Source organism: Sus scrofa, chromosome 5, assembly GCF_000003025.6.
Source record: "Sus scrofa isolate TJ Tabasco breed Duroc chromosome 5, Sscrofa11.1, whole genome shotgun sequence".
NCBI lineage: Eukaryota > Metazoa > Chordata > Mammalia > Artiodactyla > Suidae > Sus > Sus scrofa.
The window spans coordinates 83253784-83268520 of record NC_010447.5 but is presented as its reverse complement, the minus strand read 5'-3'; the positions used below and the strand labels follow the sequence as shown (position 1 = coordinate 83268520).

The 14737-nt window shown below is 40.0% G+C and overlaps 1 protein-coding gene across 8 annotated transcripts in view; it reads left to right on the top strand.

The window, feature by feature from the left end:
* The window catches only part of ANO4 (anoctamin 4), a 437454-nt gene that overhangs the window by 221003 nt on the left and 201714 nt on the right, over positions 1-14737 (top strand). For all 8 annotated transcript variants that reach the window (XM_021092699.1, XM_021092697.1, XM_021092698.1 and 5 more), the window contains one exon: positions 10791-10927. In XM_021092699.1, the coding sequence (XP_020948358.1) occupies positions 10791-10927 (137 nt within the window). The remainder of the gene's footprint in view (positions 1-10790; positions 10928-14737) is intronic.

The window sequence follows — 14737 nt, the reverse complement described above, 5'->3', positions numbered from 1 at the left end:
CTATTTCATTGTCTGCCAGCCCTTGTTCTGCTAAATAAAAAGTGAAATAAAAATGATGAGGAAAGAAGTGAACTACTTTGAATTTTCAGTTTTCTTCTTACATTGTTACATCTGGATGCAAGAATTCCTCCGCCAGGTGTCTACATGGTAAAACACATTTACATTTTTTCCTACATTACTTATGCCCTTCGTCTGGTCAGAGGTATCTCAGCACGCTAACCACCCATAAGCTGTTTTTCAACTCCCCCCCCGCCCCATGTAGATGTATAGCTTACAAGGAAGGAAAGAGTTATTTTATCCATCCATTCGTTTATCCATCTCACCTGTCACATGCCAGGTGTTGTGCTGGGCATAATACTTTAAAGCAATGATGAACATTTTAATTCATGAAAAGTAAAAACAGATCACAGATCACATTTTGTTCTGTTGTTCAAAATGAAAACAATCAGTTGCTTTCTAGGACAAAAGCATTTATATGTGGCAGTATAAAGTAAGGGGATGTGTGTGTATGTGTGTGTTTTCCTTGATGTTATTTTTCCCTCCCTTTCTTTCCTCATCCTTCACCCCCCATCCCAGGATAGCAGCCAGGTCCCTTGAACACCTTTGTTTCAGCAGAGTTTTGTGTTACCTAAAGTTCCTGCCTTTCTCTGAAATCCTAGGCTTCTGAATGCTGGAGATTAGATAGGAGAAGAAAGAGAGAAAGGAGGAAGTTCTTAGGAGCAGCTCCCTTGGAGCATCCTGTAGTGGTAGCATGGCTTCCTGTGGGTGGGTGGAAGGAAAAAGAAGGGCTGTGTTGTGTGTCTGGGGGACTGTATCTGAGCCACCTGAACCGCCAGCTGTGGCTGAGATTCTCCAGCCTGGGGAAGGAACAGATCCTTCAAGCTTCTGGGAACTTGGGAGGTTCTAAGAAGGCAACAATCTTATCTTCTTCATTGTGGACCCAGTACCTTGAGCAGAGTATGGAGTATAGCAGCTACTCAGTAAATTTTTGTTAGTGAATGAATTCCCCCATGGACATGCAAAAGAGGGCAGTTCAGCAGTAGTCAGTGTGACTTGGAGACCAGAGTTGTCTCTTTAAATGTTCTGCTGTTTACAAAACTTCTGGAACCTTTGTGCAGTCCTGGATATGTGCAGTAGAGTGGGGATATTAGCAATGACCAAAATTAAACTATCATCTGTGGATGTGTTGGTTGACTCTTCTAATGCGAAACCTGCAGATGGCTGACCATATAGACTCTGGGGACCGTTAAGTGGCATTAATACCCTGGCAGACTTTATTGTGTTATAGTCCATTAGGTTCTAATGGGCTGTGGACAGAAGGCGGGCAAAGAGCAGAGTGTTTGAAAGGAGATCTTGGAGGTTAGAAGGATTATTGGATCACTGTTACCCTACAGTCTGACCCTTCGTGCCTGCACGTGTACCTGTGTAATCTTATAGCTACTCCCACATTTGTGGTGCTCTGTGCCTTGGTGGTGGAGGAGACTCAGTCACTTCTCAGTGACATCCAGTGAGACATTTTGAATCCAGTTTCTTGAGCCCCGATTTCTAACCTTATTTTTAATTCATCTGGCCATGCTGTTTCAAAGGGGAAGGTGGGCGAGGGAGGGATTGGCATGAACACCATCTTGTCTGGCAACTCTGTGGTTGACTTTTTACCTAAATTATATTACCTAGTCTTAAACTCTCTTTGCCATAATTTCCACATCTGTAACATGGAGGTAGACAATCCACATAGAGCCCTCAGTGCCTGACACACGGTAAGCACAGTGGATGTGCTGGCTGCAACCATCATTCCTCTCAACTATGCTCTGTGGTAGATTATATTATCCCCATTTAAAAGATAAATTAAAGCTTGGACAAGTGAAGTCACCCAATCTCATAGTCAGTAAGTGGGAAGACTAGTGTTTGAACCTAGGTTTTTCTAAATCCAGAGTTCACGCTCTTTCCAAAGAAGGGGCTATTATGGTCAGTAGACTTTTAGAAACTTCACTGACCTCGTTTCTTTCATGGAAAGGGAGCCAAGGCTATTGAGCAAAGCTTGGATTAGGTACACAGTTCTCTAAATATCATTCCCAAGGTTGTACGAGGTGCGGTTATTATCTATCTTGTTATAGAAGTGACCCACGTGTCTACCTTTTCTCTAGAATGGAATAGTTGCAAGAGAAACTCTTTGTGAGAGACATGCTGTCCTGGGAACAAGTTAATGATCTTGGCCCCCTGGGGCATTGTGGAGACTCCATGCCATCATCTATGCTCTGTTTTATAAACAGCATCATTTACTGAATCAGGAAATGACAGTGCAATAACTTTTAAATAACCACACATTTTAACAGTATCATGACTTTTTTTTTAAAAGACTCATTTTGAGTCTCAAAGTATTTTGGGTAAACGTGCCACAGCAGAAAAACAAAACTAAACTAAACAAAAAACGCTCTCAGACCTCTTTAAACATTAGAACCCCAGCTTTCTTACCCCAATTTTTAGTTGGGGGTATGTTAACATACCCATTTCATTGTTGCCATAGCAAACTAGTGAACGTTTCCAAACTTTTTAAAGCAGTAGGATCTGTTGGTTTGTCCCCAAGTATATTTTTACAGGTAATCTCTTATATAAAGCAGATAACTGCTGTTTGGAATAGGCGGGGATAAAAGGTATGGACTTTGCCCACTCAGTGTCCTCTTTTCCCCTTCCATGGCCCCCGAAGTTCCTCAAAAGAATCCTGGGTTTCCAAGGAACACACTTTGAAAACCACTGGCCTGTTGGAAAGGAATAAAGCCAGCTAAAGGAAAGATATATGCCCTTTCCAATTACTTTATCTATTTTGAGTTTTCTAAATTAGCATCCTCCCCCCAATTTTTTTTCCTGATTTGTACTGCTTTAGGGATGTTATCAGACCCATCTGAAGAGTAATGAACATCTAGAGGGTCCTAGGCTTGAGAGTATCATATAAATGCTAAGCAGTGTTTGGTTTTTAAAATGCCTAAAGTGCTCAAAGCTGTGCTGAGTCTGTGTGTTTTCCTGAATTTTTAAAAACATCTAATTTGATCTATTTGTTAAATTTTAAGAAGTGCCAGACTTGTCAGGCTGCAGATGTAAAGTCTAGCTTTATTCAGACAAATGTAAAAACTGCAACAAGAGATTTGTTTGCTGGTTAAATGACTTCCTGTTTTGGGTAGCCAGACATGATTTAAGAACAGTAGAATGCTTTCCACAAAAACAAGGAGCCTGGGGGGGAGTCAGCACTGGGTTAGAATTCATCTCTGTCACTTATTGGTTGTGTGACCATATTAGCATCTCTGAAACCTGGCTTCTTTCACGTACTACCTGGCTCATAAGGTGTCCTGAGAATGACAGACACCAGAATAAACTGTAGTCCCTTCCCACTTCCTTCTTGTTTCATCTCTGAATTTGAGAGAAAAACAGATTCTTTCAAGCAATGGCACTGAGATAATTAGAATAAGAAAAAAATAACAATTGATAGAGTCTTACAATTAGCTTTTATTTATTTTAAAGTGGGCATTGAGCCCCTCCCGTTTGCTACCCAAGGCATCAAATTTGGAGCTACTTTGGACCTTCATCTGAAAGGGAGCCTAGGTGTAAAATGAACTTGTTATAAAACAGCCAGGTATTTCCCGCTGTGTTGCAGTGGGATCTGTGGCATCTTGGCAGCGCTGGGATGCAGGTTCAATCCCTGGCCCGGCACAGTGGATTATGGATCCAGCATTGCCAAAGCTGCGTTGTAGGTCACAACTGCCAGTGGTATCTGATCCCTGGCCTGGGAACTCCATATGCCACTGATAAGTATTCAAATTGAGACAGGACCAAGCTCTCTCTCTCTCTCTTTTTTTTTTTTTTTTTTTGCATTCTAAATTATTCCTGAAGGTGTCCTTTTTTTTCCCGTGCATTTTCTAATGAGGCTTTGAGGTCACTATGTAATACTTTCAGAATTCTGAGCATCAGCTGTGTTAATTTGGAACTCAGGACAAAAATAGTATCATGAACTGGTACGCCGGAGAACAAATATAGATACTTGGATCATACTGAACAGTCCTTTCATGGCTTCTTCAGTGACCTATAATTTCACTTTATTTCCTGTGCATCAGAAAGTACTGAGATTAAAGTACTCCTGTATTATAATGCCAAAGTGGGGCTATTCTGACACATTTAGAAAATAGAGAATTTTTTTTTTTAAAGTAGTGAGTCAAACTATTTGATTTTCTGGTTTTATTTCTTACTCTCTTTTAGACTGTTACTAAAACAGTCTAAAATAAACATTTGCTATTTTTTTTCATTGCCTTTATAGTACTGATTCCTCAATTTCATCCTCGTCAGGAAGTACGAGGCTTCCCATTCATGTGTATGTCATGTTTATACCTCTAGCACCTAAGCTAAATATTGGTTTAGTGAACCCATGGCAGAAGATAAGCAATTCATCATTCGGTTGAGCCCTTACAGTATTATTTGTAGTCTCTTCTCCCAAGAGAATGAGTAATAAATAACTGACATCCTGAATGATTTTCATGAAAGGAGTAATTGAAATAGATGCAAATATTTGGTGAAGAGGTTCAGTCCCGCTGTGGTAGAATTGCCTTCTCATTCCACAAACAATGTCAGGATTTCCCTGCATCCTGACTTCTCCGTTCTGCCTCCATTCTGAGAGAGGATAACAAGCTAACCCTTGGAAAGTAGCTTTTCTGTGCTGACTCTGTTGCTTTCCTCAGTGTTTGTAGCTGATTTTTGGTCTCCCAGGTAATTTGAGTTTCTTGACCCTTGTTCAGTTGTTAAATGCCGAGTCTCTGCTGTTTTGTTCCTGGGTCTGTTTAGGCTGAGTGCCTTTTCTTTTTTCTTTTTTTTTTTTTTTTTTTTTTTTTTTTTTGTATAAGAGAATCATTTGGGTATCTCCCTTGCTTTCCCAAACGTGTGATATCCTTTTACCTGGAGTCAGCTGCCCAGTTCTGCACACACAGCCCTTCCTGAGTCTGAATACAATGCAGGTCTGTACTTGGGTTGCCTGAAACATTTGCATTCTCTCTCCCTCTTTTCATTCTTTCTTTATTTTTTAAAAATTTTTTGTCTGTTTTGGGAGCCTGTGGCATATGGGGGTTCCTAGGCTGGGGTCAAATGAGACTATAGCTGCAGGCCTAGGCTACACACAGCCACAGCAACTCAGGATCTGAGCTGCATCTGCGACATACACCACAGCGCATGCCACTGACAGATCCTTAACCCACTGAGCGAGGCCAGGGATTGAACTCGCATCCTCATGGCTACTAGTTGGGTTCATTAACCACTGAGCCATGACAGGACCTCCCTTCTTGTCATTCTTAATTGACTCAGAATATTTGGCTCTCCTTCTTATTTAATGAGCCTAATCACAGAATTCTACCAGGCAAATAATGATCCAACACATTTTATTTGAGAAAAAGTGTAAAGGAGGTGATGGGATCTATGAACAAGTGACCTTGTTTGGATGGAGAAGATGTTTGTCACGTTTGTACTAGACGAGGGAGAGGTCCGGCTTCCACATTGGACAATGAGCTCTATAGGGGCAGGGACCTTGCCGGCTGTGTCCAGTACATGAGGCCGTGTCCAGTACTTGAGCCCCAGTTCCTGGCCCAGCACAGTGTCTGGCCAGGGTGGGTGCTCAGAAAATACTGGCTGAATAAACAGATTTCTGAAAATTGGTTAACTTCAGAGTTGGGGGTTTGTTTTCTTCTTAAAGAAGAGAATGTGAGTTCTTAAAACTTACGTTGTAGTTAAAGCTGATTCATCAGTAACAATGGTGAAATATTAGTGAAGGGTATGTGTTTCTCTGTCTTCTGTGGAGTGTTTACATGGTCCACAGTCTTCTTACTGACTACATATTCAGCTGAGCATTTTCTGACATTTCCACATTTCTAATCTCTGCTGAGGCTCTTGAGAGGCTGCCAGGTGATAACGGTGTCTTCCTATCACTCATTCTCCAAAAATCAGATCTCCATAACACACTGATTTCCCTTGAGGACCCAGGTGGCATGAGTCTCATAATGACTTCCAGACAGTGATTCTGATGGGCAGCAGTAAGGACAGCAAAGTGCTTCTCTCCCTTTTCCCTAGTGAGTGGGTGTTTCTAGAATCAAATAGTTGGACCTTTACTATAGAGCAGAATTTCTCAGCCTCGGCACTGTTGACATTTAGGGCTGGAGAACTCTATGTTGTAAGGGCTATTCTGTTCATTGTAGGATTTTTAGCAGCATCCCTGGCTTCTTCCCACTAAATACAACTAGCACCACCTCTAGAGATCAAAAGTGCCTGCAAACCATACCAGATGCCTTCAGGGTGACAGTTTGGTTCCAGCTGGGAACTGTAGGTATAGGGCTTTCTTGAAAAGATTAGACCAATACCAGAAGGTGTTACTGGTGGAAGATGACCTGGTTATTTTCTTTCCTTGGCAAAAGCATAGGGGAAGTTCTTATGGATGGATCAATGGATGAGTGTCCAGGAGCTTCTCCTCAGTGAGAGCTAGTCACCAAGACAAGAATCTCAGTATCCTCTTTGGATTCCCCCTTGATTTTACATCCCATCCCAATGTATCCCTCTGAGCAGTCATTCCAACTTGTCAACGTTTCCTCTGCCTTTTTGGATTGATAATGCTGTAGTGCTAACCTAAGAGTCTAAAATCGACAAACCAACATTTCTTGTGGATCTGCTTTGTGTCGGCCACCCTGCTAACATGTGCATTATCTTATGTAATCTCAGCCACCCTTAGAGAAGTTTTCTGTACCTGTCTCACCAGTGGGGAAACAGGAGCATAGATTCACTTAGCTAAGCAGTAGAGTTTGGAATAGGAAGAAGGTCTTCTGATGTTATAAAAATAATATTTTTATCCTACTGGTTAAATAGAACCAATATATCTACTTCAAAAGCCATCACTAGCTCCTTAAAAATCTGATCAGTATCTGGTAGAAACTGTGGAGCCTCCTGGCTTGTAGATAAGAATTGTGTTAGGAGAAACAGCTATGCAAAGTCCCAGAGCCATTAATGGTGGAGAAGAGGGGGCTCTCCCACGTCATTAGGCACTGACCACCTTGAGATCATTCTGTCATTCAACAAATAGGAGTTGAGGGCTTAATCCATGTCCAGACCTCTGTCTACTAGTCAAGACAGACATGGTCCCTGCCCTTACAGAATGTATATGCTAATGGGGTAGGCATCCAGCATACAAGTAAACAAATGAATAAGATAATTACAGACTGTGGAATATACTGTGAAGGAAACGAGCAGAGAGAGGAGATGGAGAGTAATTGGGTGAGGGGCAGCTTCGTTACATAAAGTTGTCAGGGAAGTTATCTTTGACCTTGACATGTCCCATGACATACTGTAGCTCCTTAAAAGTGTGAGTGCTTCTCCTTGAGTACCTGGCCCAGTGGAGATGCTCCTAGACCTTGGTTGTATGAAAAGACCATGATGTTTTTCCTTTGTGGCTTTAGGGCCTAAAGACCTCTGGAAAGTGTATTAGTTACTTTTTGCTCCCATAACAAATTAGCACAGACTTGGTGACTTAAAACAACACCAATTTTTCATCTTACAGTTCTGGAGGTCAGATGTCATCCAGGTGTCAGCAAGACAGTGTTCTTTCTAGAGGCCCTAGAGGGGAATCTGCTCACTTGACTTTTTCTGTCTTCTCCAAGGCCCTGCATCCCTTGATTTGTGACCCTGTCTTCCATTTCCAAAGCCAGCAGCAGTACATCTCTTAATATCTCTCTCTCATCCTGACACTCCCGCCTCTCTTGTAATTACATTCGCCCACCCCTAAGATCCTTGACTTAATTGCATCTGCAAAGTCCCTCTTCCGGAGTTCCGTCATGCCTTACTGGTTAAGAAACCCAACTAGTATCCATGAGGACTGGGGTTCAATCCCTGGCCTTGCTCAGTGGGTTAAGGATCTGGCATTGCCGTGGGCTGTGGTATAAGTCACAGATGCGGCTTGGATCCCGCCTTGCTGTGACTGTGGTATAGCCCAGCAGCTACAGCTCCGCTTGGGCCCCTAACCTGGGAACTACATATGCTGCAGGTATGGCCTAAAAAGACAAAAGAAAGTCCCTTTTCCTTTATAAGATGACATATCCATGCATTACAGGGATTAGATCACCTTTAGGGGCCATGATTCAGCCTATCACAGTAAGCAATAAATGTTCATTTTATTCCTATGCCTGTTTTATTTTACAAATGAAAAACTTGCAGTTAAATGAATTGTGCAAAATCACACACAAATCTGGATACAGATTTAGATCCCGGTCCCCTCATCTAAGTACATTTTCTTTATTCTCTCTGTGTGTGTTCTCTGTATATCTAGAGCTCTCTGTTCTTTATGGCACTCACCACACTTTACATTTCTTTGATTATTTGTTTTGTTATTAGCAAGGGCAGGGAGACAGATCACTTCTCAAAGGTACAGTCCTTACACAGCTGTGTGCCTGATACATAGTGTGCACACCTCTGAAGTTTTTTTAAATGGAAGAATGAATAGGTTTTTATATGCCTGGGAAATAGCATTTAATTTCCTGTGAATTATGCTGGTCAGCAACTTCTAACAGGTTAAAAATCTTGAGCTGTTTTTAAAGCATCAAAGAAAAAAGTGAACTTCAATGTTGGTCAGTAATCAGACTCAGTAAATAAGGGATCCCCAAAGCAAAAATAAACAAACAGGACTTTTTTAAACTTAGAAGTTTTTTCACAGCAAAGGAAACCACAGGCAAAACAAAAAGACAGCCTATGGAATGAGAGAAAATCTGCAAATGATGTAACTGGCAAGGGTTTAATTTCCAAACTATAAGAACAGCTTATGTAGTTCAATATAAAAAACAAACAACCCAGTCAAACAAATGAGCAGAAGACCTAAATAGACATTTGTCCAAAGAATACATCAATGGGAGTTCCCATCGTGGCTCAGTGGTTAACAAATCTGATTGGAAACCATGGGCTTGCTCAGTGGGTTAGGGATCCGGCGTTGCCGTGAGCTGTGGTGTAGGTTGCAGACACAGCTCGGATCCCGCATTGCTGTGGCTCTTGTGTAGGCCAGTGGCTACAACTCCAATTCAACCCCTAGCCTGGGAACCTCCATACGCTCTGGGAGCGGCCCAAGAAATGACAAAAAAAAGACCAAAAAAACCCCAAAATAATACATCAATGGCCAACAGGCACATTAAGAGATGCTCCATGTCACTAATTATTAGAGAAATGCAAATCAAATATACAATGGTGTACCACCTCATACCAGTTAGAATGTCCATCATCCAAAAGTCTGCACATACTAAATGCTGGAGAGGGTTGTGGACAAGAGGGAACCCTCCTGCATTGATAGTGGGAATGTGAATTGGTGCAGCTACCATGAACATTATGGAGGTTCCTTAAGAATAAAAAATAGAACTACCACATGATCCATCAATCCCACTATTTTGGACGTATATCTAGAAAAGGCAAAAACCCCAATTCAAAAAGGTTCAGGCACCCCTGTGTTCATTGTAACACTACTTATAACAACCAAGATGTGGAAGCATCTTAATGTCCGTTGACAGATGAATGGATGAGGGAGATGTTGTCTATATGTACAGTGGAATATTGCGCAGCTATAGAAAAGAAATAATGCCATTTGCAGCAAATGAATGGACCTAGACATGATCATACTAAGAGAAGATAGACAGTGAAAGATGAATATCATATGGTATCACTTATATGTGAAATCTAAAAAAGTGATACAAATAAACTGATTTACACAACAGAAATGGACTCACAGACATAGAAAACAAAGGGAAAGCTGGTGGAGGGATAAATTGGAAATGTGGAAATAAAATAGAGATGTATGCAAAAAAAAAAGGAAATTTGGGATTAACAGATATAGATCACTATATATAAAAAAGAGATAACCAACAAGAACCTATTGTATAGCACAGAGAACTATATTCAGTATCTTGTAATAACATATAATGGAAAAGAATCTGAAAAAATATGCATCACTTTGCTGTACCCTGATACACTGTAAATCAACTATATACTTGAATAAAAAAATAAATGAATGAATAAATAAATATACCTGGCATTATATTTTCTCATCCCCTGGTGCTGAACTTTGCTTTCTGGTGTACTATGCTGTGCATTTGAATGTGGTATTCTTGTATCTGGGACTCTATATACAGTACTGTATCTATTGATATATTAGCACCCAGAGTCTTTATGGAGGTCCCTGAGTGGCTCACTTCATGATTCCAATTCATGATTAGAGGAAGAAGAGAGGCAAAAAGCTAACTGCATGCTTTATAACCGCATCTGCTTTTCTCTCTTAGTCCTTAAAGAAGTAGCAAAGAAGGAATAAAATCACAGTTCCTATTGAACTAGGCAAGTGGCACATTTATGGGCTCACTTAGCAAGTTGTGCGGCATTTAAATGAAAACAAAAAATTAGGCCATCTCCCAACACAGAATGAGTTCTTAGAAGTCTTAAAGAGCCTTATGCTAAACAACTATATGAAGGAAAGCTAAACAAACACAAAACCTCCTGTTATCGTGGAAGACAAATTTTATTGTGGAGGTGCTTTGCTTCACATTGTCCTTAATCTTGGCTCATGAAGGCACTGGTTAAACATGTTTTACATCTGACATCTGTTTCTCTTAGGAAGTAATATACCCACCATTCAAGGTGTTATTGAAACAATGAAAACATCTGAAGCCAAAGGGAGATGTCTTTATTTTTAGTATTGCTTTTAAGATCCCAGATTCTTAATTCGACTCGTAATGTATTTACTCTGGTTCTAGTGGCCAAGGATGTCAATATTCTTTTTGATGAATTAGAAGCTGTCAACAGCCCTTGCAAAGATGACGATTCTCTCCTTCACCCTGGAAACCTGACCAGTACTTCAGATGATGCTAGCAGATTGGAAGCAGGGGGAGAGGTAAGAGTATGTGATTTTTTAAAAACCACGATTCTTGACCCAGGCAGGAACCTGTGAAGCATGTTCCAGTGGAGTGATTAAAGTCATCATTCATTGAACTGTGGTTTCCTGAGGAAAAAAGGACCAGGTCTTACATTCCACTGGTATCCTCCGGGCGTCTAGCATGTTTCACGGATCCTAAATCAACCTGCACTTCTTTGAAGGATCATGCACTTCCCTTCTACCTGAAGGCATTTTTTTTTTTAAATACAAAGAATATTCTTAAAACCACCCATCATTTTAAAATGATCTATATTCTAGGTGTCACTAACTAGTAAAACGTTATCTTTACAAGGATGGTCTTGCCTGTTGAAATCTCCCAACATGTAGAATAGTAGCAGAAAGGGGACCAGACCTCAGTCAATGCTGTGGTCTGAAGCCTCTCTGAGTTTTCATTTGCCTGTGTTATCTGGAAACTCATTGCAATTGTAAATAGACCCATCTGTTAATGTGTTGCTTGGGAGGAGAAAAAGTATTTTGTTAAAGGCATTCGCTGTTGCTCAGCTTGTGTCCCAGTAGAGTTTAATATCTCCTTTGGAAATGCACTAGGTTTAGGTAATAGGAACACAGAATCGGAGTCATTAATTTATTGTATAACCTTTTTTTTTTTCCTTTATGCCTGCACCCATGGTATATGGAAGTTCCTAGGCCAGGGATTCAACTTGCCTCTGCAGTGACCTGTGCTGCTACAGACAGATTCTTAACCCACTGTGCCACAGTGGGAACTCCTATGTGTTTTTTTTTTTTTTAAACTCATTCTATCATCTCTTCACTTAGAAACTTGGATGCCATAATGTGGCATAAAGGAAGAATCATGAAAGGCACCTCAAAATCAGCTAGTTTAATCCCCTTAAATTTATAGATAAGGAAACAGTCTGAAGAAGGCTTGGGCTATGTTAACCCTCCTCTTGAAGCCTTGGTTACAGCCCTGTTTTTGCAGATAGACGCTAGTGTGCTAAATCTACAGGAAAACTCCCTTGCCTGGCAAAGAGCTGTTAAGAATGTTTACTCAAGTAGACTTTGGAGTACCTCTTAAGGTAGAAGTTAAAAATGGTCAATGAGGATTGGTCATTAACTATAAATGTCTTCACCAGGTAGGATACATGTTGTTCCCATTCCACTTAGTTGAGATTTTCCTTTTGAATGAGGTTGCATGCATGACACTTTTATGCAAGAATATGGATTTTAGCAGTGGCCTTGGAGGTCTAGCATGTTTTCCTTCTTCTTACTGCCATATGGAAACTGATATATACTGTGAGCTCAAATTTTTGTGTGTTTACACTGCAGTTGACCCTTGAACAACATGGGTTTGAACTGCATGGGTCCACCTATACATGGATATTTTTCACTATTAGGTACTACAGTACTATGTGATATGTGGTTGCTTGAATCCATGATGTGGAGGAGACACAGATACGGAAAGCCCCCTGTGACTATAAGTTATAAGTGGATTTACTCCTGCATTGTTCACAACTATATACAAAATATCACAAAGAAAAGTATTTTTCTTATTGTGGGCAAAAAATGTGAGAAACACGGAACTAGAGTATTGTTCAGTCCATCAAACTATTCGCAGTCTAATCCCTCTTCCCTACCAGATGAACTAGCTTCCTGAATTTTTGTGTGTTCTTTTGCTCTTTCTCTAAAAATCATGTTTATATATATATATATATATATATACACACACACACATATATATATACACACATACATATACACACATATGTATATATCCTTAGCAACTTTTTTTAAGATATATTTTTTCATTATAACTATATACAATCATCCCTATTTGCAAAGGAGGAAACTGAGGCTGAGAAATGTTGGGTGACTTCCTTCTGTCAGGAAGGCATCTATAAGTGGTAGAGCAGACACTATCCTTGATCTCTATTCAGTCTGTCAGAAGTCTGTCTAATAGAAAAAAGTTGTTTAAAAATGGTCATTAACTTGGGCATCTATCCGGACAAAGCTCTACTTAAAAGAGACACTTGCACCCGCATGTTCATTGCAGCACTATTCACAATAGCCAGGACATGGAAACAATCCAAATGTCCATCGACAGATGATTGGATTCGGAAGATGTGGTATATATACACAATGGAATACTACTCAGCCATAAAAAAGGATGACATAATGCCATTTGCAGCAACATGGATGGAACTAGAGAATCTCCTACTGAGTGAAATGAGCCAGAAAGACAAAGACAAATACCATATGATATCACTTATAACTGGAATCTAATATCCAGCACAAATTAACATCTCCTCAGAAAAGGAAATCATGGACTTGGAGAAGAGACTTGTGGTTGCCTGATGGGAGGGGGAGGGAGTGGGAGGGATCAGGAGCTTGGGCTTATCAGACACAACTTAGAATAGATTTACAAGGAGATCCTGCTGAATAGCATTGAGAACTATGTCTAGATACTCATGTTGCAACAGAAGAAAGGGTGGGGGAAAAACTGTAATTGCAATGTATACATCTAAGGATAACCTGACCCCCTTGCTGTACAGTGGGAAAAAAAAAAAAAAAAAAAAAAAAGATCAAACCCATTCATGAGAATATCCAAGGTATAGGAAAACAAGTACTGGGTTAACGGAAAAGTTAGCCGTTAAACCATGAAGTGAATATAACAAATCTAAGTACTGATTTCCTAATCTGTAAATTCAAGGAGTATACTAGATTACCTGTAATGTCCTTTAAAATCTGTCACCTTTTTAAATAGTGGCTGTTCCATTTAGATCCACTGGCATTATGCAAATCATTTCTAAGATGTCTCATATTAATGTATATAAAAGGGAGAATATTAAAGTTCTTCTAAAAATTAAAAAAAAATAAAAAATAAAAATGGTCATTAATGAAAGAATTAACATTGTCCAGCTTTTATGCATTGAATTTTTAAAATATATATAGTGATTTTTATTTTTTTCCATTATAGCTTGTTTACAGTGTTCTTTCAATTTTCTACTGTACAGCATTGTGACCCAGTTACACATACGTGTATACATTCTTTTTTCTCGCATTATCAGGCTCCATCATAGTGACTAGACATAGTTCCCAATGCTACACAGCAGGATCTCATTGCTAATTCATTCCAAAGGCAATAGTCTGCCTCTATTAACCCCAAGCTCCCAATCCATCCCACTCCCTCCCCCTCCCCCATGGCAACCACAAGTCTATTCTCCAAGTCCAGGATTTTCTTTTCTGTGGAAAGGTTTATTTGTGCCATATATTAGATTCCAGATATAAGTGATACCATATGGTAGTTGTCTTTTCTCTTTCTGACTTCACTCAGTATGAGTCTCTAGTTCCATCCATGTTGCTGCAAATGCATTATTCTGTTCTTTTTTATGGCTGAGTAGTATTCCATTGTGTATATTTACACCACATCTTCCAAATCCAATCATCTGTCGATGGGCATCTGGGTTGTTTCCATGTCTTGGCTATTGCGAATAGTGCTGCAATGAACATGCGGGTGCATGTGTCTTTTTCAAGGAAAGATTTGTCCAGATATATGCCCGAGAGTGGGGTTGCTGGGTCATATGGTAGTTCTACATATAGTTTTTTAAGGTACCTCCATACTGTTCTCCATAGTGGCTGTACCAGCTTACATTCCCACCAATAGTACAGAAGGGTTTTCTTTTCTCCACACCCTCTCCAGCATTTGTTATTTGTGGACTTATTAATGTTGGCCATTCTGACTGGAGTGAGGTGGTATCTCATGGTAGTTTTGATTTGCATTTCTTTAATAATCAGTAATGTTGAGCATTTTTT